A 27,081-nucleotide genomic window follows, 5' to 3' on the forward strand; every position below is an offset into this window, starting at 1 on the left:
TCCCCCTCCCGCTTTCCCTCACTCCTTTCTGCCTCCCTCCCACCCCCAGCTGTTTCATGCTGAGCCAGAGCTGCGTGACACACGCACTGACACACGTGCAGGGCCACCTGTGTCTGCTGGGGAACTCCATGCCCTGGGGATGCTGGGTTGAGCCCGTTCTGGCCTGAGCTGTGATGGGCAGCTGGTGCTGAGGGTGGCCAGTTTGTAGTAGTTTGGTTTTCTCTGGAGCCCTTTTGCTTTCTTTCCTCAGGTCTGGATCACCAATGGAGGACTAGCCAGTGTTTTTACTGTGTTTGCAAAGACAGAGGTTGTTGATTCTAATGGCTCAGTAAAGGACAAGGTCACAGCGTTCATAGTAGAGAGAGACTTTGGTGGAATCACCAGCGGGAAACCTGAGGATAAGTTAGGCATCCGAGGCTCCAACAGTGAGTGGCACGTGCATGCATGTGTGTGTATGAGAGAGAAAGAGACAAGGTGAGATTTTATCTTGATAAGAAGGTATCAAACATCAAGATAACATGAGACTTAAGTAGTTTTGTTTCCACCTGAGCATTTGGCAAAATCTCTCCACACATCGGGCAATGATGACTTCAAGGTGAGGTCGTCGCCACCTTGTGGCGCTCAGCCTTGGAGGGAGGTGGTGCTGGGGGTCCTGGGTCAGTGTTGCAGTACAGCAGACCCCCATCTTTCCAGCCTGGGACTCCTCCTTCCTCCCTTCTCCCTCCTCCCCACCTAAGCCCAGTCGGCACTCAGCTCACTCGAGGCTGGTATCCTGTAAGTGGCCCTCGGCCCACCTGGAGCTGCCCTGTGGTCCTCACGAGGCTCAGCCTCTTGGGTCCCTTAGCTCGGACTGTGGAGGGTCTGAATGAATGAGCGAGTGAGTGAATGAACCGCGTCCCTCGAGTGGGGGTCGGGGGTAGAGCGCTTCGTCCCCCTCAGCTGAGGTCCTGGATGTCATGTGTTCCAGCCTGCGAGGTCCACTTTGAGAACACCAGGGTGCCCGTGGAAAACGTCCTCGGAGAAGTTGGAGGCGGCTTTAAGGTGCGTTGCCCTGCGTGTGCTGACCTTTGTTGCAGTCTCGTGTGCGTTGGCCCAGCTTCCCGTCACCTCCCTGCTGGCAGTGCACTGGGCTGGGCTGGCCGGGCGGCCATGCATGGCTCTCTGCATGGAGGTCAGCAGAGCGGAGAGAAGTCAGCCTTGGGAGGCAGGGGTGCAGCAGCGCTCAGTCTCACCCTCCCTCACGTAGGGGTAGAGTCCTCCCCCAGCCAGTGGAGAGAGCAGCCCAGTGGCCCTGCAAAGCTCAGGATGCACAGCCCTGGGTCCTCAGTGCTTACCCTGATTTTTTTTTCTTAGAGTAAGAATATATTTAATAACAGGTAATTCACATGACAAAATTTACCATTTTCAAATGAATGCTTTGTTGGTTTTTAGTATATTCACTGTGCTTGTGCAACCATCTCCATGGTCTAATTCTAGAACATTGCCATCACCCCAGCAAGACACCCCATACTTTCTCATTTCCCTCTCCCAGAGCTCGGCCGTCGCTGTTTCACTTTCTGCTTCTGTGGATCTGCCTGTTGTGTTTGTTTGTTTATAAATGTATTTTATTTTTGTTTTTGGCTGCATTGCGTCTTTGTTGCTGTGTGCGGGCTTTCTCTAGTTGCGGTGAGCGGGGGCTACTCTTCGTTGTGGTGCGAGGGCTTCTCATTGCGGTGGCTTCTCATTGTGGAGCACAGGCTCTAGGCGTGCGGGTTTCAGTAGTTGTGGCACGTGGGTTCAGTAGTTGTGGCTCGTGGGCTCTAGAGCACAGGTTCAGTAATTGTGGCGCATAGGCTTCGTTGCTCCACAGCATGTGGGATCTTCCCGGACCAGGGCTTGAACCTGTGTCCCCTGCACTGACGGGCGGATTTTTTTTTTTTTTCTTTTTTTGCGGTACACGGGCCTCTCACTGTTGTGGGCTCTCCCGTTGCGAAGCACAGGCTCCGGACGCGCAGGCTCAGCAGACGTGGCTCACGGGCCCAGCCACTCTGTGGCATGTGGGATCTTCCCAGACCGGGGCACGAACCCGTGTCCCCTGCATGGGCAGGCAGACTCTCAACCACTGCACCACCAGGGAAGCCCCATCTGCCTATTTTGAATGTTTCATTTAGATGGAATCCATGTGTGGTCCTTCCTGTATGGCTTCTTTCACGCTGCATAAGGTTTTCAAGGTTTATCCAAGTCTAGCAGCTGTCACTCCTTCTTATAGCTGAGTAACGTTCCATCATGTGCATGGACCATGTTTTGTCCATCTGTCATCAGCTGATGGACATTTGGGTTGTTTCAATTTTTGGCCATTTGAATAATGCTGCTGTGAACAGTCATGCACGTTTTTGTGTGAATGTTGTTTTCCATTCTGTTGGGCGCACACCTGGAAGAAATGGAGGGTCAAATGGTGACTCTATGTTTAGCTTTTTGGGGAACCGCCAAACTCTTCCACAACAGCTGCACTGTCTCACATTCGCAGCAGCAGTGCCTTAGGGTTCCAGTTGCTCCACATCCTTGCCAATATGTGTGATCGTCCATTTTTAAAATTACAGCCATCCTCGTGGGCGTGAAGTGTATCTCGTTGTGGTTTGATTTGCATTTCCCTGATGATTAGTCGTGTTGAGCATCTTTTTATGTGCTTATTGGCTATTTATCCCCTTTGTTTATTTTATTTTATTGGGTTGGCCAAAAAGTTCGTTCGATGTTTTCCATAAGATGGCTCTAGTAGCATTTAGTTGTCTTTAATTTCATTCGAAACAATTTTGCTAGATCGTATTTTGACAGCTGTCATATCAGCATGCATTTTTTAAAAAAACTTATCAAAATTGGTGAATTTTTGTGTAGCCATTTTAATATTGAAGGTGGAAGAAAAAAAAGCAACACTTTGGGCATATTATGTTTCATTATTTCAGGAAAGGTAAAAACGCAACTGAAATGCAAAAAAATATTTGTGCAGTGTATGGAGAAGGTGCTGTGACCGATCAAACATGTCAAAAGTGTTTTGTGAAGTTTGTGCTGGAGATTTCTTGCTGGACGATGCTCCACGGTCGGGTAGACCAGTTGAAGTTGATAGATATCAATCGAGACATTAATTGAGAACAATCAACGTTATACCATGAGAGAGATAGCCGACATACTCAAAATATCCAGATCAAATGTTGAAAATCATTGGCACCAGCTTGGTTATCTTAATCACTTTGATGTTTGGGGTCCATATAAGTTAAGTGAAAAAAACCTTCTTGGCCATATTTCCACATGGATTCTCTACTGGAATGTAATGAAACATTCCATTTTCAAAACAAATTGTGACCGGCAATGAAAAGTGGATACTGTACAATAATGTGGAATGGAAGAGATTGTGGGGCAAGCAAAATGGACCACCACCAACCACACCAAAGGCTGGTCTTCATCCAAAGAAGGTGATGTATATATTGGTGGGATTGGAAGGGAGTCCTCTATTATGAGCTCCTTCTGGAAAACCAAATGATTAAATCCAACAAGTACTGTTCCCAGTGAGACCAACTGAAAGCAGCACTTGAAGAAAAGCATCCGGAATTAATCAACAGAAAATGCATGATCTTCCATCAGAATAATGGAAGACCACATGTTTCTTTGATGACCGGGCAAAAACTGTTACAGCTTGGCTGGGAAGTTCTGATTCATCCACCATATTCAACCAGGCTTCAGATTTCCATTTATTTTGGTCTTTACAAAATTCTCTTAATGGGAAAAATTTCAATTCCCTGGAATACTGTAAAAGGTACCTGGAACAATTCTTTGCTCAAAAAGATAAAAAGTTTTGCGAAGATGGAATTATGAAGTTGCCTGAAAAATGGTGGAGGTAGTGGAACAAAACTGTGAATATGTTGTTCAATAAAGCTCTTGATGAAAATGAAAAATGTGTCTTTTATTATTACTTAAAAACTGAAGTCAGTTTTTGGCCAACCCAATATTTTATTGAAGTATAGTTAATTTACAGTGTTGTGCCATTGTCTGCTGTACAGCAAAGTAACTGTTATACACATACAGACATTCTTTTTTTTTAATACTCTTTTTCATTATGGTTTGTCACAGGATACTGAATATAGTTCCCTGTGCTATACAGTAAGACCTTGTTATTTATCCATTCTGTATATAATAGTTTACATTTGCTAGTCCCACACTCCCAATCCTTTTCTCCATCTCCCCTCTCCCCCTTGGCAACCACAAGTCTGTTCTCTATGTCTGTGAGTCTGTTTCCGTTTTGTAGATACGTTTATTTGTGCCATATTTTACATTACACATATAAGTGATATCAGATGGTATTTGTCTTTCTCTTTCTGACTTACTTCAGATAATACGTCTTTCTGACTTACTTTATGATAATCTCTAGTTGCACCCATGTTGCTGCAAATGGCATTATTTCATTCTTTTTTATAGCTGAGTAATATTCCATTGTATATATGTACCACATCTTCTTTATCCATTCATCTGTCAGTGGACATTAAGGTTGTTTCCATGGGCTGTTTATCTCCTTTGAAGAAACATTTTTCCAAATCTCTGCCCGTCTTTAAATTGGGCTATTTGTCTTTATATTGCTGCTCTGCCCTAATTTACTGGGTGGCCTGGGTAAGTGTCTTCACAGTGGGAAGCTGCCCCACCTTGGCTGTGAACAGGGATCAAAGCAGGACCTCCCTGGCCTCCTGAGCATTACAAGAATCACCCAAGGACCGTCAGCCAGGGCTTCAGCCACTGCTGCCTGGGAAGTGTGGAGCAGAGGGTAGGGGAGGTGGAGGACACACAATGGGCGTCTGTGTGCAGATGTCACACACAGATGAGGGAACACGTGAGTCCCCTGAAGCCCGTCCCTGGGGAGTTGCCATCCACTGTTCACACTTTTTTGTTTACCTATTTCATTATTATTTTATGTTTTTGAATTTTATTTTTTTTATACACCAGGTTCTTATTAGTTACCCTTTTTAGTAGTATATATTAGTATATATGTCAATCCCAATCTCCCAGTTCATCACACCACGACCTCCCACCCCCTGGCGCTTTCCCTGGTGTCTTTACGTTTGTTCTCTACATCTGTGTCTCAGTTACTGTCCTGCAAACCAGTTCATCTGTACCATTTTTCTAGGTTCCATATATATGCGTTAATACACGATATTTCTTTTCTCTTTCTGACTTACTTCATTCTGTATGACAGTCTCTAGATCCGTCCACATCTCTACAAATGACCCAGTTTCATTCCTTTTTATGGCTGAGTAATATTCCATTGTATATATGTACCACATCTTCTTTATCCATTCGTCTGTCGACGGGCATTTAGGTTGCTTCCATGTCCTGGCTATTGTAAATAGTGCTGCAGTGAATATTGGGGTGCATGTGTCTTTTTGAATTATGGTTTTCTCCGGGTATATGCCCAGTAGTGGGATTGCTGGGTCATATGATAATTCTATATTTAGTTTTTTAAGGAACCTCCATACTGTTCTCCATAGTGGCTATATCAATTTACATTCCCACCAACAGTGCAAGAGGGTTCCCTTTTCTCCACACTCTCTCCAGCATTTGTTGTTTGTAGATTTTCTGAAGATGCCCATTCTAACTAGTGTGAGGTGATAACCTCATTGTAGTTTTGATTTGCATTTCTCTAATAATTAGTGATGTTGAGCAGCTTTTCATATGTTTCTTGGCCATCTGTATCTCTCCTTCAGAGAAATGTCTATTTAGGTCTTCTGCCCACTTTTGGATTGGGTTGTTTTTTTAATATTGAGCTGAATGAGCTGTTTATATATTTTGGAGATTAATCCTTTGTCCGTTGATTCGTTTGCAAATATTTTCTCCCATTCTGAGGGTTGTCTTTTCGTCTTGTTTGTAGTTTGCTTTGCTTTGCAAAAGCTTTGAATTTTCATTGGGTCCCATTTGTTTTTGTTTTTATTTCCATTACTCTAGGAGGTTGATCAAAAAGATATTGCTGTGATTTATGTCAGAGTGTTCTTCCTGTGTTTTCCTCTAAGAGTTTTATAGTGTCTGGTCTTATATTTAGGTCTCTAATCCATTTTGAGTTTATTTTTGTGTATGGTATTAGGGAGTGTTCTAATTTCATTCTTTTACATGTAGCTGTCTAGTTTTCCCAGCACCACTTGTTGAAGAGACTGTCTTTTCTCCATTGTATATCCTTGCCTCCTTTGTCATAGATTAGTTGACGATAGGTGTGTGGGTTTATCTCTGGGTTTTCTATCCTGTTCCATTGATCTATATTTCTGTTTTTGTGCCAGTACCATACTGTCTTGATTACTGTTGCTTTGTAGTATAGTCTGAAGTCAGGGAGTCTGATTCTTCCAGCTCCATTTTTTTCCCTCAAGACTGCTTCAGCTATTCAGGGTCTTTTGTGTCTCCATACAAATTTTAAGAGTTTTTTTTGTTCTAGTTCTGTAAAAAATGCCATTGGTAATTTGATAGGGATTGCATTGAATCTGTAGATTGCTTTGAGTAGTATAGTCATTTTCACAATATTGATTCTTCCAATCCAAGAACACTGTATATCTCTCTGTTTGTATCATCTTTAATTTCTTTCATCAGTGTCTTATAGTTTTCTGCATACAGGTCTTTTCTCTCTGTAGGTAGGTTTATTCCTAGGTATTTAATTCTTTTTGTTGCAATGGTAAATGGGAGTGTTCCTCAATTTCTCTTTTAGATTTTTCATCATTAGTGTATAGGAATGCAAGAGATTTCTGTGCATTAATTTTGTATCGTGCAACTTTACCAAATTCATTGATTAGCTCTAGTAGTTTTCTGGTGGCATCTTTAGGATTCTGTATGTATAGTATCATGTCATCTGCAAACAGTGACAGTTTTACTTCTTCTTTTCCAATTTGTATTCCTTTTATTTCTTTTTCTTGTCTGATTGCCATGGCTAGGACTTCCAAAGCTATGTTGAATAATAGTGGTGAGAGTGGACATCCTTGTCTTGTTCCTGATCTTAGAGGAAATGCTTTCAGTTTTTCACCATGGAGAATGATGTTTGCTGTGGGTTTATTGTATATGGCCTTTATTATGTTGATGTAGGTTCCCTCTATGCCCACTTTCTGGAGAGTTTTTATCAGAAATGGGTGTCGGATTTTGTCAAAAGCTTTTTCTGCATCTATTGAGATATGATCGTATGGTTTTTCTTTTTCAGTTTGTTAATATGGTGTATCACATTGATTGATTTGCCTATATTGAAGAATCCTTCCATGCCTGGGATAAATCCCACTTGATCATGTTGTATGATCCTTTTAATGTGTTGTTGGATTCTGTTTGCTAGTATTTTGTTGAGGATTTTTGCATCTGTATTCATCAGTGATACTGAACTGTTCTTTTCTTTTTTTGTAGTATCTTTGTCTGGTTTTGGTATCAGGGTGGCCTCATAGAATGAGTTCGGCAGTGTTCCTTCCCCTGAAAATTTCTGAAGAGTTTCAGAAGGTTGGGTGTTAGCTCTTGTCTAAATGTTTGATAGAATTCACCTCTGATGCCATCTGGTTCTGGATTTTTGTTTGTTGGAAGATTTTTAATCACAGTTTCAATTTCATTACTTGTGATTGGTCTGTTCATATTTTCTATTTCTTCCTGGTTCAGCCTTGGAAGGTTATACCTTTCTAAGAATTTGTCCATTTCTTCCAGGTTGTCCATTTTATTGGCATAGAGTTGCTTGTAGTAGGCTCTTAGGTTGCTTTGTATTTCTGCAGTGTCTGTTGTAACTTCTCCTTTTTCATTTCTCATTTTATTGATTTGAGTCCTCTCTCTCTTTTTCTTGATGAGTGTGGCTAAAGGTTTATCAGTTTTGTTTATCTTCTCAAAGAACCAGCTGTTACTTTTATTAATCTTTCCAATTGTTTTCTTTGTTTCTATTTCATTTATTTCTGCTCTGATCTTGATGATTTCTTTCCTTCTACTAACTTTGGGTTTTGTTTGTTCTTCTTTCTCTAGTTCCTTTAGGTGTAAGGTTAGATTGTTTATTTGAGATGTTTGTTGTTTCTTGAGGTAGGATTTTATTGCTATAAACTTCCTTCTTAGAACTGCTTTTGCTGCATCCCATAGGTTTTGGATTGTCGTGTTTTCATTGTCATTTGTCTCTAGGTATTTTTTTTTTTTTTTTTTTTTTTTTTTGTGGTACGCAGGCCTCTCACTGTTGTGGCCTCTCCCGCTGCGGAGCACAGGCTCCGGCCACGCAGGCTCAGCGGCCATGGCTCACGGGCCCAACCGCTCCGCGGCATGTGGGATCTTCCCGGACCAGGGCACGAACCCGTGTCCCCCTGCGTCGGCAGGCAGACTCTCAACCACTGTGACACCAGGGAAGCCCTCTAGGTATTTTTGATTTCCTCTTTGATTTCTTCAGTGATCTCTTGGTTATTTAGTAACATATTGTTTAGCCTCCACGTGTTTGTGTGTTTTACGTTTTTCTCCGTGTAATTTATTTCTAATGTCATAGCGTTGTGGTCAGAGAACATGCTTGATATGATTTCAATTTTCTTAAATTTACTGAGGCTTGATTTGTGACCCAAGATGTGATCTATCCTGGAGAATGTTCTGTGTGCACTTGAGAAGAAAGTGTAATCTGCCGTTTTTGAATGGAATGTCCTATAAATATCAATTAAATCTCTCTGGTCTGTTGTGTCACTTAAAGCTTGTGTTTCCGTATTTTCTGTCTGGATGATCTGTCCACTGGTGTAAGTGAGGTGTTAAAGTCCCCCACTATTATTGTGTTACTGTCGTTTCTCTTTTATAACTGTTAACAGTTGCCTTATGTATTGAGGTGCTCCTATGTTGGGTGCATATATATTTACAACTGTTATATCTTCTTCTTGGATTGATCCCTTGATCATTATATAGTGTCCTTCCTTTTCTCTTCTAACGTTCTTTATTCTAAAGTCTATTTTATCTGATACAAGTATTGCTACTCCAGCTTTCTTTTGATTTCCATTTGCATGGAATATCCTTTTCCATCCCCTCACTTTCAGTCTGTATGTGTCCCTAGGTCTGAAGTGGGTCTCTTGTAGACAGCATATATATGGGTCTTGTTTTTGTATCCATTCAGCGAGCCTGTGTCTTTTGGTTGGAGCATTTAATCCATTCACGTTTAAGGTAATTATTGATATATATGTTCCCATTACCATTTTCTTAATTGTTACGGTTTTTTGGGTTTTTTTTTTTATCACGGTGCGTGGGCCTCTCACTGTCGCGGCCTCTCCCATTGTGGAGCGCAGGCTTCAGATGCACAGGCTCAGTAATTGTGGCTCACGGGCCTAACTGCTCCGCGGCATGTGTGATCCTCCTGGACCGGGGCACGAACCCGTGTCCCCCACATTGGCAGGCGGATTCTTAACCACTGCGGCACCAGGGAAGCCCTGGGTTTGTTTTTGTAGGTCCTTTTCTTCTCTTGTGTTTCCCACTTAGAGAAGTTCCTTTAGCATTTGCTGTAGAGTTGGTTTGGTGGTGCTGAATTCTCTGAGCTTTGCTTGTCTGTAAAGCTTTAGATTTCTCCCTCGAATCTGAATGAGATCCTTGCTGGGTAGAGTAATCTTGTTGTAGGTTCTTCCCTTTCATCACTTTAAATATGTCATGCCCACTCCCTTCTGGCTTGTACAGTTTCTGCTGAGAAATCAGCTGTTAACCTTATGGGAGTTCCCTTGTATGTTATTTGTCATTTTTCCCTTGCTGCTTTCAATAATCTTTCTTTGTCTTTAATTTTTGCCAATTTGATTACTATGTGTCTCGGCATGTTTCTCCTTGGGTTTATCTTGTATGCGACTCTCTGAGCTTCCTGGACTTGGGTGCCTATTTCCTTTCCCATGTTAGGGAAGTTTTCGACTATAATGTCTTCAAATATTTTCTTGGGTCCTTTCTCCCTCTCTTCTTCTTCTGGGACCCCTAGAATGTGAATGTTGTTGCGTTTAATGTTGTCCCAGAGGTCTCTTAGGCTGTCTTCGTTTCTTTTCATCCTTTTTTTTTTATTCTGTTCCGCAGCAGTCAATTCCACCATTCTGTCTTCCAGGTCGCTTATCCGTTCTTCTGCCTCAGTTATTCTGCTATTGATTCCTTCTAGTGTATATTTCATTTCAGTTATTGTATTGTTCATCTCTGTTTGTTCTTTAATTCTTCTAGATCTTTGTTAAACGTTTCTTATATCTTCTCGATCTTTGCCTCCATTCTCTTTCCGAGGTACTGAATCATCTTCACTATCATTATTCTGCAGTCTTTTTCTGGAAGGTTGCCTATCTCCACTTCATTTAGTTGTTTTTCTGGGGTTTTACCTTGTTCCTTCATCTGGTACATAGCCCTGTGCCTTTTCATCTTGTCTGTCTTTCTGTGAATGTGGTTTTTGTTCCACAGGCTGCAGGATTGCAGTTCTTCTTGCTTCTGCTGTCTCCACTGTTCACACTTTTGGTGCTTGTCTTTCTAGATCTTTTTAAATAGCTTACATCACTGAAATATTTCTGCGTGTGTGTGTGTGTGTGTGTAAGAGGTGATAGCTGGTATTTTTCACTTATCAACAAGCCCTCAGTCTTTTCATGCTAGGGAATTTGATTTGCTGAGGTTCAGAACCACACAGCATTTCCTCATGTGGTGACGCCACATTCACTGTCCCTGGGTCTCCAGGATCGAGCATTTAGTGCAGTTTCCCTTCTTCCCCACTCGGGACTGCACTGCATGGCATGTATCCTTATACATAACTTGCACACTTCTCTCATCACCTCCTGAGTTTAAATACCAGTCAAGTTTCTGGGTCAGAGGACGTGGTCATTTTTAAGTCCTTGGTCCATGTTGCCATGTTGCCTGCTGGACGGTTGGACTGTGTGTAAGGTCTTTCCCCAGTCCTTTCCAACTCTGCATTAAAAATTTTTTTTCCATTGTGTTAGGTGAGAAGTGATGGTTTTAGTATGCAAAAGAAAAACAGATTTCTAAAGCCCTATCTTGTGATGAGTGGGATTGCCTGCCAGTCAGCCTCAGCACTGAAAAGCGCGACACGCTAGGGTGATCCCAGCGATGGCGGGTAGGATGACCACAGGCCTGGGGAGTGCCGATGCCTCGTGCGGTCAAGTAGGAGGTTCATCGGGGCGCAGAGGCAGTCAGCGACGGGGGCTGCGGGGACGGCCGTGTCTCGTACCTGGAGTGTAGTTGTGGGAGGGGACTGCTCTGCGGTAGGAAGGTGACCACGCAGCAGGATCAGGCCTGGGTGGGAGGGAACGCCTAGGCTCACGAGCCCTTTCAGGTAAGGCTGAGCTGGCCAGGCCTTCCATCCTCCTGGGGACTGGGGCCTGGTGTCCAGTCCTCTCCTCCTCTTGTTCTTGTGGTAAGTGAAGCTGAGAATCAACCACGAAGGGGCTGTGACGTAAGTTTGTTCATGCAGCTGTGAGGCGGCCTTTAAGAACCAGGCTGGGAGAAGGGACCAAGGGTGGGGGTTCAGTTCCTGCTTGCAGTCCTGGCAGGTCAAGCAGGACCGGTGTCCCCCTCCTCGTCCCCCCTCCATGTCCTGAGACACAGGGAGTCTGACATTACAGGTCACAGGCCCGAGCGGAGGCACAACAGGTCACACTGCACTGTGACCTCGCCGAGCCCCAGCTTCTGGCCGTGCCCACCGAGTTGCCCACCCGCCTCGGACTCGCCTGTCAGGACCAGTGCTGCCTGCCCAGTGGCTGGAGCAGGTGTTTCCAGTCTCCCCAGCCCCACAGGATCTGTTTTGAGAGTCTCCATTCAGGTTATTTAGCAAGTAGTCATAAATTCAAATTCAGAGGCACGTTTGGTTAATCCCAGTCACGCAGGCGAGCAGTCAGTACAAGCAGTGCCACGTGTGAAGCTGAGCCCCAGGCTGCCTGCTGCCCCCAGGCCCCAGCCCTGCCTTGACGCCTCCTCCTTGGGCCTCACAGGCTTGAGCAGAGGTGGGCAGGTGACAGCGTCCTCTAGGAGCCTGGTGCTGGTGGCCACACGTCCACCGTGTGCCTGGGATGCCCCTCCTCCCCTGCTGCCGGGGTGGCTATGGTCTCTAGGTCCCTTTAGGTCTGTAAGGGGGTGCCTCCCCAAACCCAGGTAGTCTGGTACTTGGGAAGCAGTGTGTGTGCTTGCCGTCGGCTTTAGGGAGAAAGTTGGGGTTGGAAGAGAGGCGTGAGGCTGACAGAACTCCTTAGCTAGGGTCATTACTGTAGGCTCTGTGGGGGGAGGAGCGTGTCACGTCTGTGAAAGGGACTGGCTCAGTGCAGGGTGCACGGGCGTGCATGTCAGGCAGCTGCGTGCTCCGTCTGTGACTGGCTCCCCACTTGGAACCTCTGGCTCTTCATCTGTGAAAGGAGGACCCTGACGCTGAAGCGTTGCTGGGAAAGTGAGGAGTTGGCAGTGGGTACCCAGCCAGTCTTAGTTTCTGCTCTCTTCCCCTGAGGCTGAGGGAAGTGGCCACTTCCTTTAGGATAAGGGTGTCCCATTTCTTTTCTTTTCGGGGGGGGGGTGCCTTCAGGGATGTTTGTGAGAGCATCTCAGTGACAGGTTGCCTGGTTCTGAGGCGTTGGGACTGTTCTCTCCCGGCCCGGGGAGGGTTGGCAGGATGGTTAACTCCATCTGGATGCTGCCTGTTGTCTTCAGGAAAGCTTTTGGTAAGAGCAGATGAGCACTGTTGCGGTCTGTCCCCTTCAGCCCTCTGGGGCCCTCAGCTTTCCCAGCTGGACCCGCGCTGAGCCCTTCTCTCTCTGCAGGTGGCCATGAACATCCTCAACAGCGGGCGGTTCAGCATGGGCAGTGCCGTGGCTGGGATGCTCAAGAAACTGATCGGTACGTAAGTCAGGGACAGCAGCCCTTTGCAGCAGACTTACCCTGGTGCCCCTGCCTGCTCCGGCCCAGGGGCTCTGCCACGTCCCTGGGCGGGCGGGCCAGCACTGAGCCAGGCTGCTGACAGCCAGTCCTGGCCAAGTCTAGGATCAGGGCTTCAATTTAGACTGAAGGGTGCACTGAGGCTGCCCCTGAAGGGCTAGTGTTGAGGTTTCAACACGCACAGGATGGGGGAGGCGGGGGGGGGGGACCTTCTGGTGGAGGTAGAGAGGGGTGGCTGCTCTGCCCGCTGAGTGAACACCTGAATGTGAGCTGGACTCCGAAAAGCCTGAGCACTGGTTGTCTGTGGATGACTCTGCACAGCGGGTGAGCCGCGGGGTCAGCTTGGGGACCCTGGGCCCTCAGCCTTTGGATTGTCCCTTTCCTCTTTTATGGGCACTGAACCCTAGACTTCCCTTTGCCAGTGAAGTTAAAACAGCCTGATAGGGGTTTTGGGGGGCACGGGAACGTCACTGCCATGTTTGCTTTGTGCGAGGGACCACAGGGACACGCAGGGCCCTGGCTGTGGTGCGGGCGTACCCGGGGCCAGCTCCCCACTGGGTGCTCAGGAAGCTGCTCAGAGTTCAGGGCAGAGTTCGTTTATAGACAAAGGGACGGACGCTCAGAGCGGGGGAGTGATTTGCCCGAGATCACACTCCCCGATCAGACTGCGAGCTCAGGGCTTGTCTCCCTCTGCTAAGCTTCCCCCAAGGCCCTGAGCCCATCTGGACTGTGCTTCCTTGTCTGGAAAACTCCTCAATGCAAGGGCTTCGCTCTCGTGGTCAGTCTGTCCCCAGAGGATGTAGAGCCCCTGAGATCGCAAGGCCCAGAAATGGGGGAATGTGGGAGCCTGTCCACCCTGGGTGTCTACCATGCGAGCCCGCTGTGAGAGTGGGTTACGCGTGAATGTCCGTGGGGAGTGTTGGGAGAGTGCTGGCTGCAGGGAGGGGGTCCACTGTGGGCACGTGCATGCCTGCAGGGCTGGCGCGGAAGCCACAGGCCACCCTCCTGCTGCCAGACGGACATATGTGCCTGGTGTGAGCCTGCTTCTCTGTGCAGGGCGTCCCGTGGCCTTTGCTGTGTCTCTGAGGTCAATAGTGTTGATGAGGGCAGGGAGACCACGTGGCCCAGGCTCGGCTGCTAAGAGCGAGAGTTGGGTCCAGACGTGTCTGACTGGCTCCTGATCCTGCTCTGTCCCCCACCCTGGGTGCCACTCAGAGGGGACAGTCACTCCTGAACCCGGAGATGTTGGAAGACAGGACTCTCATTTTCAGGGTGTCGGTCTCAGCAGACCCGCTTCTCGTAGATCCTGCCTGAGTGTTTGAAGGGTGGTGACGATAGACTGAGGAAATCGTTTTAAGACAGCCGGAAAATTGTTCTTTGATAACTCTGCTCCTCTTCAGAAATGACCGCCGAGTACGCCTGCACGAGGAAACAGTTCAACAGGAACCTCAGCGAGTTTGGCTTGATTCAGGTATGGAGGGTCAAGCACCGCACGGGCTGACTCTACCTCGTGGGCATTGAAAGTGTGCTTGGGGGTCTGTACTGCCAACTCCTAGGCGGTGATTCGGGGAGAAGATGAGCACGTGGCCCCTTTTACGAGTGCCGGGCCTTGGTGCTCTTGGGCACTGGGCCTGGTCTGAATTACCTTCTCTGCTGCTCGGCAGGTTTGGGTCTCAGTACAGGCAGATTCTTTCTTGATTGTGTATTTTTCTGAACACTCCAGGAGAAGTTTGCCCTGATGGCTCAGAAGGCTTACGTGATGGAAAGTATGGCCTACCTCACCGCGGGGATGCTGGACCAGCCGGGCTTCCCTGACTGCTCCATCGAGGCCGCCATGGTGAAGGTAACCCCACGCACAGCGTGCCTGCCGTCTTCCTCCTTAGTTTGTCGCTGCTTAGGTATTTACGAGGTACCCACCGTGCCAGGCACCCCTGGGATGCAGCCGGGGAGAGCAGAGTAGCGTAGGAGCAGCAGCAGAGGACAGCGTCCAGCTTACGAGAGGCCAGTGTCTCCCAGCAAGCTGCTGGTGATGACAGCAAAAGAAGAGGATACACACTGTGTATTGTAACTTCCTGTCTTCCTAACAAAGCAGCTGGGCTTCCTTGGGAAGGACTGTGCTGTCCTGAGTCTGTGGTCTTCCTGCATTTTGGTATCAAAACTTCCTTTCATGAAATAGCTGGTTGAGGTAAATAGCACAGAGTTCCCTGTGCTTCTGTCTTGTTTTGGGGAGGGGGGTCAGTTTTTGGCCACCAGTGAGACGTGACCGTCAGGGCTCCTACCTGGGTCGTCTCATCCCAAAGCCCAGTCCTCCGCGTGGAGCCTCCCACCCCGTCCGCAGCCACCTGGCCCCGAGGCAGAGGGTCCTCCTCCTGAAGGGGCTTTGGGGCTGACGGCCCCGTGCTGACCTTGCCCCGGGTCCACGGCAGGTGTTCAGCTCCGAGGCCGCCTGGCAGTGTGTGAGCGAGGCGCTCCAGGTCCTCGGGGGCTCAGGCTACATGAGGGACTACCCGTACGAGCGCATCCTGCGCGACAGCCGCATCCTGCTCATCTTCGAGGTGAGTGCGCCGCCCGCCGGGCTCTCGGCCCCGCCCCGCTCTGCTGTGGACCCCAGAGCCTCATGGTCCTGGCGCCAGGCCGCAGAGCCCAGGCCGGCTGGCGCGTCCTCTCGCTTGACCGCCCACAGGTCTCCGCCTGGGAGGCCGGGGTGCAGCCTCCAGTGCCCATTCCAGGTGATGAGGCAGCTGGCAGGGTCACCCCAAGGGCGTTCCCCGGCACCTCTGATGTTGGGAGTTCACAGGCTGGGAGCAGGGAGGAAAGGGCATTGGGACCCCAGAGTCGCCTTTGGGGCGCTACTGGTCTGGTCGTGCAGCCTGGCTGAGAGAGGACAATTCCAGAACACCAGTGTGGTGAGGGGCTGGGGTCTCAGGAAGGAGCGCACTTGGCCTTGGGGGCAGAGAGGGCAGGGGAGTGGAGTGTGCCAGGTCCTGACGGGACCTTAGCTGCCGGCACCAGGTAAACGGAGGGAGCAGCGGCCGGTCCTGCTCGGCGGGGCTGGGGTGTTGGTGGGGCAGGGTGGGCAGGGCAGAGGGGCTGGGCGGGAAGGCCAGAGAGTAGCCAGCCATGGAAGCCTATTTGGATCGTACTGTGAGGGCCGGGAAGCAGTAACAAAGTTTGGAGCAGAGAATGGCTTGCTTGCGTTCGCGACCCTGGAAATGCCCCAAGCCTGCCCAGGGCGTAGGTGGCAGCGGTGCGGCCAGCGGCTGTGGAGGGAGGCCGGCCAGGATTTCAGGCTGGACACAGGTGTGCGGAGGCAGACCCTGGGACCAGTGCGAGGCTGGGTGGCTGGGGGGCTCCCCCTCCAGGGGAAAGACCGCATTGGCTGCTGGTGTCCCCTGTGTCCTCTCCCTTAGTGGACAGGGCGCGGCCAGCCCGAGGCCCCAGGGACAGGTCCCACCTCACGACCCTGCTGCCCCAGGCCTGCCTCTCCCAAGGCCCCTCCCCTTGGCCTAGGCGAGTGCGGTCCTCTGTGGCTGGTGGGGTGGTCAGCACGGGTTCAGGGGCTCTGAGGGGTGCAGGGCCCTCAGCGTGAAGCCAAGACCACCGGGACGGGCCTGGGTCAGCCTGGAGTTCTCCCTGCTGCCACTTCTGCTCCCACGGAGTCTCCGTCCGTGGCGTGGCCTGGCGGTGTGCCCCAGTCCAGCCCCGCCTCTCTGACTCTCAGCACCACTGTGCACGACAGGCACAAGCCCCCTGGTCTGCGTCCCTGAGGTCACATGGCTCACGGTTGGGGGGGGTGCCCAGGGGTGGCAGCAGGGAAGAGGTAGCCCCCAGGGTGTTGGCACCTGGCACTGCGGTGCGGCCAGCTGCTTCCCGAGGAGCCAGGCCTGGACTGAGCTAGTAGTGGGTCCACTAAGGACTTGTGTCCTGGGTACTAGTACCCTTCACTTCTTTTAAGGGGGCTGTTTCTCTGCTTAAAAGAAGTAAAATCGGAAGCTTGGAAAAAGGAATGACTCATGCACAGTCGGTCATGGGATGGGGTAGGTCCCAGAGGGAGGCCGCCGCCATCTGGTCAGCCCCAACTTGTCCCGTGGAAGCAGTAGCCCACGTGTTGCCCTGGCCCCCAGTCACAGCCCTGCTCCCAGCTGCTTCTGAAGAGTGAGCGGGATGCAGCAGGGCCTAGCCAGTCACACACGCGGCACTGCTAGGGCTGCCCTGACGTGGGCAGCCTTTGACCTGGATAATGTTGGCCACAGGGAACCAACGAGATTCTCCGGATGTACATCGCCCTGACAGGCTTGCAGCATGCCGGCCGCATCCTGACTGCAAGGGTCAAGTAGGTACCACGGCCACCGTCTGCCCCTCGGGTCCACCCTGCCCAGCAGAGGCCTGTCCCAGGGCAGCCAGAGAAGGGCGCCGCCTCATCCGTAGACCAGGCGTGCAGCCTGGCAGGGCTCAGTTGGCTCACAGGCTGGCTGGAGGGAGGGAAGCCGCCAGGGCCCTGCCCTCCTCCCCTGCAGCTCCCGTCTAGAACCGGGGCAAGGAGAGACGCCAGCTCCAAGGCCAACACAGGACTGGTTTCCTCTCCTGCCCCCACCCTGGGGCCAGGACAGTGAGTAGTCCCTGCCAGCGCCCAGGCATGGCTGGCCCAGAGGACTTCTCAGGCTCTCGGGGAGAGAATAACCTGGAAGCAGGTGTGACCTGGGTGTCCCCTCGGGCTGTACAGGAGACGGCTGCTCCCTGACGAACTGTCCAGGTCCTGGGTTGGCCCCTCTGGCTTTGCATAGTCAGGGAGCTTTTGCCCGGGTTCCCTAGAGCTGCTGGCATGGAGGCGGGGCCGTGTTGCTGGGCAGCAGGAGCCGGCTGCAGGGCCTCTGCTTACAGAGCCTGGGTTCTCTGCAGGCAGCTTAAACAGGGCAATGTGACCACCATCATGGAGACTGTCAGCCAGAGGGTTCGGGACTCCCTGGGCCGAACTGTGGACCTTGGGCTGACAGGGAAGCTCGGAGCCGTGCACCCCAGCATGGAGGTGAGTGGGTCCAGCCAGGGGTATCCCCTTCCCAGAGGGGGCGTGGCGGGGGCACCGGGGAGGACCAGGCAGTCCGAGGGTCACCAGGTGCCTTCTCCACCGTCACGGTGGAGGACAGCCAAGCCTGGCAGCAGGGCCTGGGCACCACGGGAGGGCGGTGCTGAGCGGAATCCTCCCCCCGGCCCCCCAGGACAGTGCCCACAAGCTCGAGCAGAATGTGCACTACTTCAGCCGCACGGTGGAGACCCTGCTGCTTCGCTTTGGCAAGGTACCTGGGGGCAGCGAAGCGGGCCAGCATCTGTGAGATGACATTTTGCCAAGCGTGGGGACCAGGCCTAGAAATCTTGGTCACCTTGGAGGGCTGGGGAAGCAGGGCTGGCTGTGGCTGCCTGCCCTGGGGACCACTCAGCTAGCTGGGGAGCGTGGGGGGAGCCCCTGCTGGGTGGGCACCTTCTAGGTGACCAGAGGCTCCCTGGAGCCGGGAGGGGTAGCCCCACCTGGACCTTACTCTTAGGCCCTGATCTGTGTTTCTTGCATCTAAAGGTGGTAATAAGCACTGGCCGGTGCTCTCAGCCCGGCTTCTGGGACATGATCTTGTCTTGACTCCTGCCCAGATCTGGACAGAGCTAAGGGAAAACCCGAAGGGAAGGCAGTGTTAGCCCTGCTCCCCCAGGGTGTAGAGAGAGGCTCAGAGATCAGCAAAGGTGGGCCTGGAAGAGTGTGTTGGAGTCGTGTCCGGGTGGCCAGTCTCCACCCTGCCCTCTGTTCCCAGACCATCGTGGAGGAGCAGTTGGTCTTGAAGCGAGTGGCCAACATCCTCATCAACCTGTACGGGATGACGGCCGTGCTGTCGCGGGCCAGCCGCTCTATCCGCGTGGGGCTCCAGAACCACGACCATGAGGTGGGCCCGCCCCTCCCACCTGCACAGGCAGCCTCCCTGCAGGGGTCCTCCTGCTGCATTTTAATGAGGCTGGGTAGTGGGGAAGGGAGGGGCTGGGCGCGTCCAGGGCTGTGTCCCGGGGGTCAGGGTGAGCACGGGTCCACGCCAGCTGACCCAGAAATGGGTGGGGTTGCCAAGTTGTGTCCGTGGCCATAGCTGGTGCTCTCAGCTCCCATGGGTGGGTCTGTGCTGTTCAGGAGACAGGGCCACTGCCCTTCACCTTCCTGCCTGGGGGCGGGGAGGGGGAGTGAGTGTGGAATCCGAACCCCAGCGCCCTCACAGCAGGGTGGGTGCAGTCTGAGCACCTGCTGTGTGCACGCCGGCAGTCTTGACGTGCACCGTGCCTGCAGGGATTGAGTCACTTGCCCTGGGGACAGGGCTGGTTTGGCTCACGGCTGCCATGGCTTCTGAGCCAGGCCACCTGACTCTGGTCAAGCTGCCCACTTTGGCTGACCGAGTTCTTTGAAGCTCAGAGGTCAGGCTTCAGGCCGGGCGGCGCTAAGGCCCAGCGATCCCAGGGTCCTCAGCAGTCATCCTCTCGGACTTTGGTTCTGGCAGGTTCTGTTGGCCAACATCTTCTGCACGGAAGCTTACTACCAGAATCTCTTCGCTCTGTCTCAGCTGGACAAGTGTAAGTGGGCGGCTCAGGTTGGGGGAGAGTGGGGGGGTGGGACCTGATGCCAGGTGAGAGCCTCTTGGGGGGACCCCTGTACCCAGCTGACCTGCGGAGGGAGGAGCGCGGGACTCCACGCAACTCTGAGCACTGGCACCCCACACCCACCGTGCTGACGCGGCTGTCACCGCCTGCAGTGGGGATGACGAAATGGCTTCTCCAGCAGGTGGGGTCGCCAGGGGGCAGCCCACAATCACTTCCTGGGGACGGGGCTGCCACCTTCAGGGCTCCTTCACACCGGAGGGCTGACTTCGTGATAACAGGAATTGCTGGAACATTTTTTTCCGAAGATCACCTACTCTTCCTCTTTCCCTCCCAGATTCTCCGGAAAATCTCGATGAACTGATCAAGAAAGTGTCCCAGCAGGTCCTAGAGAAGCGAGCCTACGTCTGTGCCCACCCTCTGGACTGGACATCCTGAAGCAGGGGGACAGCATCCCTGCTGCTGTCCGCCTGACACACGCCTTCCAGAAGGTAGAGAACTTGCTTTATTACAAGCTGACCAAGTTCTCTGACGGGCTTTCTCCAGGCCCCCGTGGGCACTATTGCCTGACACGATCCCGGGCTCTGAGCCGACACGGGGAGAGCGCGGAGCTGCTGAGACTCGCCTCACCGGGAGGCTTCGGGGTGGAAGCTGGCCTGGGGTGGTAGGGCCGCGTCTCAGCAGGGTGGCCATTTCTGCCAGACCACACGTTCTGCAAGAAACAGCTTGAAAACCGCGTATGTGTCATTCTTTAAGCTAGGAGCCAAAGGAAGGACAGTTTGTGTTTCCCCTTCTAGTGTTTGCTGCACTGGTCACCTGTTTCCTCAGAGCCAGCCTCACAACCTCTTGACCCTGCGCTCCCCCCTGTGGTGGTGGCTTCCAGGGCCCTTTGTCCTCATGTGTGAGAAGAGGGCTCCAGGAGCAGAGGGGCAGGTGCCCGGGCCACGGTGCCGTGCGGGTTTGGTCCTGCGCAGGTGATGTTGCTGCTGCCTGACTGACAGCAGGTGCTGCTCCTAGCTGGTGCTTCTCTGCCACTTGACAAGGACGAGCAGCATCTTCCGGCGGCACAGACAGGCCTCTACACACCTGCCCTGGTGTGCTCACCTGGCAGGCTTCCTGCTCGGGCGGTTCCCAGTGCTTTGCCCATCACAGGCCTTGCCTTGAGGCGGCCAGGCTTTGGTCCTGGGAGGAGGAGCCGTCATCCACCTGCGGGGCTAGGCCTGCTGCCGGCGTTCTGACAGCTCATCTTCCCGATGACACCGCAGCTTCTTTGCTGGCGTAGATGGAGAGGTCATGGCTTCTCACCTGGTGCCAGGACAGCAGTCTGCGGAGAGCTGTTCTCACCCATGTGTCTTCAGGTGTGGGCCCTGGGGCTGGGAAGGGCCGGAGCAGCGAGCCTGCTGTCCCTGAGCCTGGGGCCTCTACTGAAGGGAGGTGGCACAGCCCAGAGGAGGGGAGTAGACCAGTTTCAGCAGCTTGTCAGCACGTCCTCCGGTTTCACGGAGCTGTTACCAGCAGCCCTTAGGAGTCAGGGAAGGAAAGCACTCCACCGTTTATCCAGTCTAGCTTTCTGGGCAAGGGGTCTGTGGCCAGATCAACTCACCGCTCTTTCTCCCTGAAGATTCTGGTTCTGTTAATTCACAGGTTTGGTTCTCTACCTATAAATGATTTCTGGTCCCTCTTCACAAACGGGGGATGAAGAAGACTTGGAGGGGTGGTGTGGCCAGACCCCCCACCCGCCCCCACGGGTGACAACCAGCTGTGTCTGGGAGCCGGAAGGGCCCAGCAGCGCCCAGAGCCTGCCGAGGCTGGTCATGGGTAACACAGTGTGAAGCCTGAAAGCCCTTAGCCCTACCTTCCAAGGCCTCCCTTTCATAGAAACCAAGCCCAGAGCGGTGGCGGGACCTGCCCCCCCCCCGCCCCCCCCGCCATCACACAGCAAGTGAATCCAGCTGGAACCAGAAGTTCCGGCCAGCCTGCGCTCTGAAGCCAGCCCCCCGCCGAATCCTGATTTCCCAGCCCAGGAGTGTGGCTGCTAAAACAGAACGGGTGCCGCCCACAGTTACCTGTCCCGGGCTTTGGCGCGGGAGGGGCCGGCGGCGGCTGTGTGTACAAATCCAAGTCCTGGGGGCGCCGGTCCCAGCCCCTGCTCTCTCGGTGCAGCACTGGCTCCAGTATGTCAGCAAACAGCGCTTTCTCCCTCCACTCCTACGTTGGGGGGCAGCAGGTCAGGGGGAGGCCCCTGCGGACGCCCACCGGAGACCCACTCCCGCCACCCACCTCTGTGACAGTGCCGAGGGGTGGCAGCCCCAGGTGATGTGTCCTGCCCGTGCTGTGAAGACCGGTCACTTGGAACCCGTTGGGTGTGAGCCAGGCGTCACGGGACTTCCTCTCGGCTTTTCTCTTCTCCTCTGAATCCTGAGGCTCCACTGTGGCTGACAGGTAGCTCTGGGAGTGCGTGAGTCTCCTCCTCGGCTCCTGGAAATGCGAGCAGACGTGGCTAGATGGGCTGACTGACAGCAGACCTCGGTGGGGCTGACCGGCTGCCAGTCTTGGGGGCAGGATGCTGGCTCCTGGCCGTGCGGGGTGCATGCTGGTTACCAGAGCCAGGCAGCAGCCCAGTGAGGGCCACGTCCCTCGAGGAGTGAAAAAGCTGAACCCTCCTATATTTTCGTGGGAATGTACATTGGCAAAAGCCACCATAAAGGACAGTATCGAAGCTCCTAACAAAAGGAAAAGGAGCCCAGCCCCAGGAGCACTCCTGGGCATGTATCTGGAGAAACCCATAATTGGAAATGAACCAGGCGCCCCACAGTTATAGTTCCAACAGCCAGCACACAGAAACAACCAAAATGTCCACCGACAGATGACTGGATACAGACAATATGGTACATATATACAATGGACTATTACTCAGCCATAAACAACAATGAAATAATGCTATTGGCAGCACCATGCATGGACCTGGGATAATCATACAGTAAGTGAAGTGAGTCAGAGGAAGACGAATAGCATATGATATCAGTTATACCTAGGACTGAACACTAGACACACATGAACACAGCATGAACGCTGGGTAACACACAGTGTTACAAAACAGCAACACACTTACTTGGAAAACGAACGTAGGGCTCACAAAAAGGAAAGGTAGAGGCAAAGAACAAATTAGGAGGTCGCCTTCATGTACACACAAGCATATATATATATGTGTGTGTGAGTGTGTGTATATATGTGCATATATATATATATACACACACATTTGATGGATAATCAACATGGACCTCCTGTAAAGCAAAGGGAACTCTGTTCAACGTTCAGCAATAACCTATATGTGAAAAGAATTCGAAATAGAATACATACATGAATATCAATAAGTGAATCAGCTTGCTGTACACCTACACCAAACCCCACTTTGGAAATCAACTCTAGTACAACATACCATCAGAATTAAGCTGAAAAAGAAAGTAAAAGGAAAGAAATGGGCATGCTTTTCGCCTCGGGCCCCGGTGATAGGCGCTGGTGTCACATCCCAGCAGCCTGAGCAGCCTGGGGTCCCAAGGGTGCACTGAGGTGGAGCCGAGAGACGTGAAGAGGACGTGCCTGCAAATGCAGCCCCTTAAAGCTGTCCTGTCTCTTCCTTTCTGGGGGGAACCAAACCTTCAGAACCTAGGTGGGCCTTCCGAGAGGTAAAAGGAAGCCAAGTGCACCCCAACCATGGGGGACCATCTAGGCTGCAGGAGATTCAAACCGTGACCGAGCCTCCACGGCTGCTGCTGGTGGGCTTCCCACATCCGGCCTCCTTGCCAGGAGTCACCCCACCTACACACCGCAGCACCCGCAGCTTTAGCCAGGGTTTGGACTTTTCGGGGGCGTGAAGCTTAACGGGGAAGAGGTAGTGACACACAAGCCCTTGGGTGTTGCCTCTGGCACCTTCCCCTCTAATTCACAGCCTAGTAAGATGACTCTTCCTAACGCTTTTGGTTGCCAACAAACTAGAGCTGGCCACGAAGAAATGCTGCCGCCTTGTGCACGTTTCGCGGAACAACAACTTTACAACCGGTGCTTCAGGGCACCTAATACTCACAGAGCCTGTGGGGCTTTTAATAACACGTGTCTTCAAAAATGACCTGGGTTAGGTAACCGAAAAAACATTCGAAAAACACAGACTTTCAAGAAGCCCAATTTCAGGAGGGAAAGTTTACTCACACTGTTTAAAAAGAAAAACCCCGACCACGACAGGAAGCAGAAAGTCGCTGATTATCCGAGAAATGCATATCAAAATTCTAAAGTGGCATCATCTCGCAGCAGGCGGTATGGCCAGCATCAAAAAGTCTACAAACAATCGATGGGGAATAGGTGTGGAGAAAAGGGAACCTTCCAGCTCGGTGAGTGCAAATGTACATTGGTGACCGCCACTAGAAAGCACTGTATCCCAGTTCCTAGAAAACTAAGGAGAGAGCGACCCTATACTACTGCATGTCCACTTCTGGGCGCTACTCCGGAAAATCCATAATTCAAAAAGACACAAGCACCCCAACGTTAACTGCAGCACTATTTACAATCGCCAAGACACACAAACAAGTAGTCCAGCGAGTGATGAATACATAAACAGCAGGTCCTACGTGTATACAAGGAACTGTTACTCAGCCAGCAAAAAGGATGAAATAATGCCATCAGAAGCAACGTGGATGGACCTGGGATGCCCACACACTGAGTGAAGTCAGACAGACAGAGGAGGACCCACAGCATATAATATCACTTATAACAGGAAGGGAAACATACATACAACTGAACTAGTATACCAAACAGAAACAGAGTCACCGACTTTCAGATTAAAGCTAGGGTTACCAAAAAGAAAGTGGGGTAGGAGATATAAGTTAGGCGTTTCACATGAACACATACACAGAAAAATACCTATAAACATATATATATATATATATATATATATATATATATATATATATATATATATATATATATATATATATATATATATAAACACACACTCGACAAGGACTACTGTACAACACCAGGACCTCTATTCAACGTTCTGCAATAACCTATATGGAAAAGGAATCCGAAAAACAGTAGCTATATTTCATGTGTAACTCAATCAGCTTGCTGTACACTACACCAAACCCCACTTTGGAAATCAACTCTAGTACAACATACCATCAGAATTAAGCTGAAAAAGAAAGTAAAAGGAAAGAAATGGGCATGCTTTTCGCCTCGGGCCCCGGTGATAGGCGCTGGTGTCACATCCCAGCAGCCTGAGCAGCCTGGGGTCCCAAGGGTGCACTGAGGTGGAGCCGAGAGACGTGAAGAGGACGTGCCTGCAAATGCAGCCCCTTAAAGCTGTCCTGTCTCTTCCTTTCTGGGGGGAACCAAACCTTCAGAACCTAGGTGGGCCTTCCGAGAGCTAAAAGGAAGCCAAGTGCACCCCAACCATGGGGGACCATCTAGGCTGCAGGAGATTCAAAACGTGACCGAGCCTCCACGGCTGCTGCTGGTGGGCTTCCCACATCCGGCCTCCTTGCCAGGAGTCACCCCACCTACACACCGCAGCACCCGCAGCTTTAGGCAGGGTTTCGAATTTTCGGGGGCATAGAAGCTTAACAGGGAAGAGGTAGTGACACACAAGCCCTTGGGTGTTGCCTCTGGCACCTTCCCCTCTAATTCACAGCCCAGCACCATGACTCCCCCTAAAACTTTTGGTTGCCGAGGAACCACAGCTGGGCATGAAGAAATGCTGCCACCTTGTGGACGTTTCCCGTAACAACAACTTTACAACCGGTGTTTAAGGGCACATCATATTCAGGAAGCCTGTGGGGCTTTTAACGACACGTGTGCTCAAAAATCACCCGGGTTAGGCAACCGAAAAATAAATTAGAAACACACACACCCTCAAAAGGCCAAATTTGAAGAGGGAAAGTTTACTCACACTGTTTAAAATAAAAAAATACACACCACGACAAGATGCATATCACTCATTATTTGACAAATGCCAATCCACCGTGTAACGAGGCGTCGCCTCACAGCGGGAAGAATGGCCAGCATCAAAAAGTCTACAAACAATCGATGGGGAATGAGCGTGGAGAAAAGGGAACCTTCCAGCTCGGTGAGTGCAAATGTACATTGGTGACCGCCACTAGAAAGCACTGTATCCCAGTTCCTAGAAAACTACAGAGAGAGCGACCCTATACTTCTGCAGGCCCACTCCTGGGCATGACTCGGGAAAATGCATAATTCAGAAAGACACAAGCACCCCAACGTTCTCTGCGGCACTATTTACAAACGCCAAGACACAGAAACAAATAGGCCAGCGAGTGATGAATACATAAACAGCAGGTCCTACGTGTATACAAGGGACCGTTACTCAGCCAGGATAAAGGATGAAATCATGCCATTAGAAGCAACATGGATGGACCTGGGATGCCCAAACACTGAGTGAAGTCAGTCAGACAGAGGAGGACCCACAGCATATAATATCACTTATAGGAGGAAGGGAAACATACATACAACTGAACTAGTTTACTAAACAGAAACAGAGTCACCGACTTTCAGGTTAAAGCTAGGGTTACCAAAAAGAAAGTGGGGTAGGAGATATAAGTTAGGCGTTTCACATGAACACATACACAGAAAAATACCTATAAACATATATATATATATATATATATATATATATATATATATAAAGAAAAACACGCTTGACAAGGACTACTGTACAACACCAGGACCTCTATTCAACGTTCTGCAATAACCTATATGGAAAAGGAATCCGAAAAACAGTAGCTACATTTCATGTGTAACTCAATCAGCTTGCTGTACACCTACACCAAACCCCACTTTGGAAATCAACTCTAGTACAACATACCATCAGAATTAAGCTGAAAAAGAAAGTAAAAGGAAAGAAATGGGCATGCTTTTCGCCTCGGGCCCCGGTGATAGGCGCTGGTGTCACATCCCAGCAGCCTGAGCAGCCTGGGGTCCCAAGGGTGCACTGAGGTGGAGCCGAGAGACGTGAAGAGGACGTGCCTGCAAATGCAGCCCCTTAAAGCTGTCCTGTCTCTTCCTTTCTGGGGGGAACCAAACCTTCAGAACCTAGGTGGGCCTTCCGAGAGCTAAAAGGAAGCCGAGTGCACCCCAACCATGGGGGACCATCTAGGCTGCAGGAGATTCAAACCGTGACCGAGCCTCCACGGCTGCTGCTGGTGGGCTTCCCACATCCGGCCTCCTTGCCAGGAGTCACCCCACCTACACACCGCAGCACCCGCAGCTTTAGCCAGGGTTTGGACTTTTCGGGGGCGTGAAGCTTAACAGGGAAGAGGTAGTGACACACAAGCCCTTGGGTGTTGCCTCTGGCACCTTCCCCTCTAATTCACAGCCTAGTAAGATGACTCTTCCTAACGCTTTTGGTTGCCAACAAACTAGAGCTGGCCACGAAGAAATGCTGCCGCCTTGTGGACGTTTCCCGTAACAACAACTTTACAACCGGTGCTTCAGGGCACCTAATACTCACAGAGCCTTTGGGGCTTTTAATAACACGTGTCTTCAAAATTGACCTGGGTTAGGTAACCGAAAAAACATTCGAAAAACACAGACTTTCAAGAAGCC

The 27,081-nt window shown here is 51.1% G+C and overlaps 2 protein-coding genes across 8 annotated transcripts in view; one reads left to right on the forward strand and one right to left on the reverse strand.

The window, feature by feature from the left end:
- ACAD9 (acyl-CoA dehydrogenase family member 9) overlaps window positions 1-20,511 on the forward strand; it is a 61,223-nt gene extending 40,712 nt beyond the window's left edge. For 2 of the 6 annotated variants that reach the window (XM_079935657.1, XM_079935656.1), the window contains 12 exons: window positions 251-425; window positions 968-1,041; window positions 12,732-12,807; window positions 14,247-14,317; window positions 14,570-14,689; window positions 15,273-15,401; window positions 17,100-17,179; window positions 17,746-17,872; window positions 18,063-18,140; window positions 18,645-18,773; window positions 19,371-19,443; window positions 19,805-20,231. In XM_079935657.1, the coding sequence (XP_079791783.1) occupies window positions 251-425; window positions 968-1,041; window positions 12,732-12,807; window positions 14,247-14,317; window positions 14,570-14,689; window positions 15,273-15,401; window positions 17,100-17,179; window positions 17,746-17,872; window positions 18,063-18,140; window positions 18,645-18,773; window positions 19,371-19,443; window positions 19,805-19,905 (1,233 nt within the window). In that variant the 3' untranslated portion in view covers window positions 19,906-20,231. Of the gene's footprint in view, window positions 1-250; window positions 426-967; window positions 1,042-12,731; window positions 12,808-14,246; window positions 14,318-14,569; window positions 14,690-15,272; window positions 15,402-17,099; window positions 17,180-17,745; window positions 17,873-18,062; window positions 18,141-18,486; window positions 18,580-18,644; window positions 18,774-19,370; window positions 19,444-19,804 lie in introns of those variants that run through there. The other 4 variants (XM_079935654.1, XM_079935658.1, XM_079935659.1 and 1 more) reach the window with 4 other exon arrangements.
- A 173-nt stretch (window positions 20,512-20,684) lies between these two features.
- CFAP92 (cilia and flagella associated protein 92 (putative)) overlaps window positions 20,685-27,081 on the reverse strand; it is a 102,527-nt gene continuing 96,130 nt past the window's right edge. For both annotated transcript variants that reach the window (XM_079935653.1, XM_079935652.1), the window contains exons 13-14: window positions 21,748-21,945; window positions 20,685-21,675 (exon numbers count right to left, since the gene is read on the reverse strand). In XM_079935653.1, the coding sequence (XP_079791779.1) occupies window positions 21,340-21,675; window positions 21,748-21,945 (534 nt within the window). In that variant the 3' untranslated portion in view covers window positions 20,685-21,339. The remainder of the gene's footprint in view (window positions 21,676-21,747; window positions 21,946-27,081) is intronic.

This window comes from Stenella coeruleoalba (genome assembly GCF_951394435.1).
Source record: "Stenella coeruleoalba genome assembly, chromosome: 10".
Taxonomy (NCBI): Eukaryota; Metazoa; Chordata; class Mammalia; order Artiodactyla; family Delphinidae; genus Stenella; species Stenella coeruleoalba.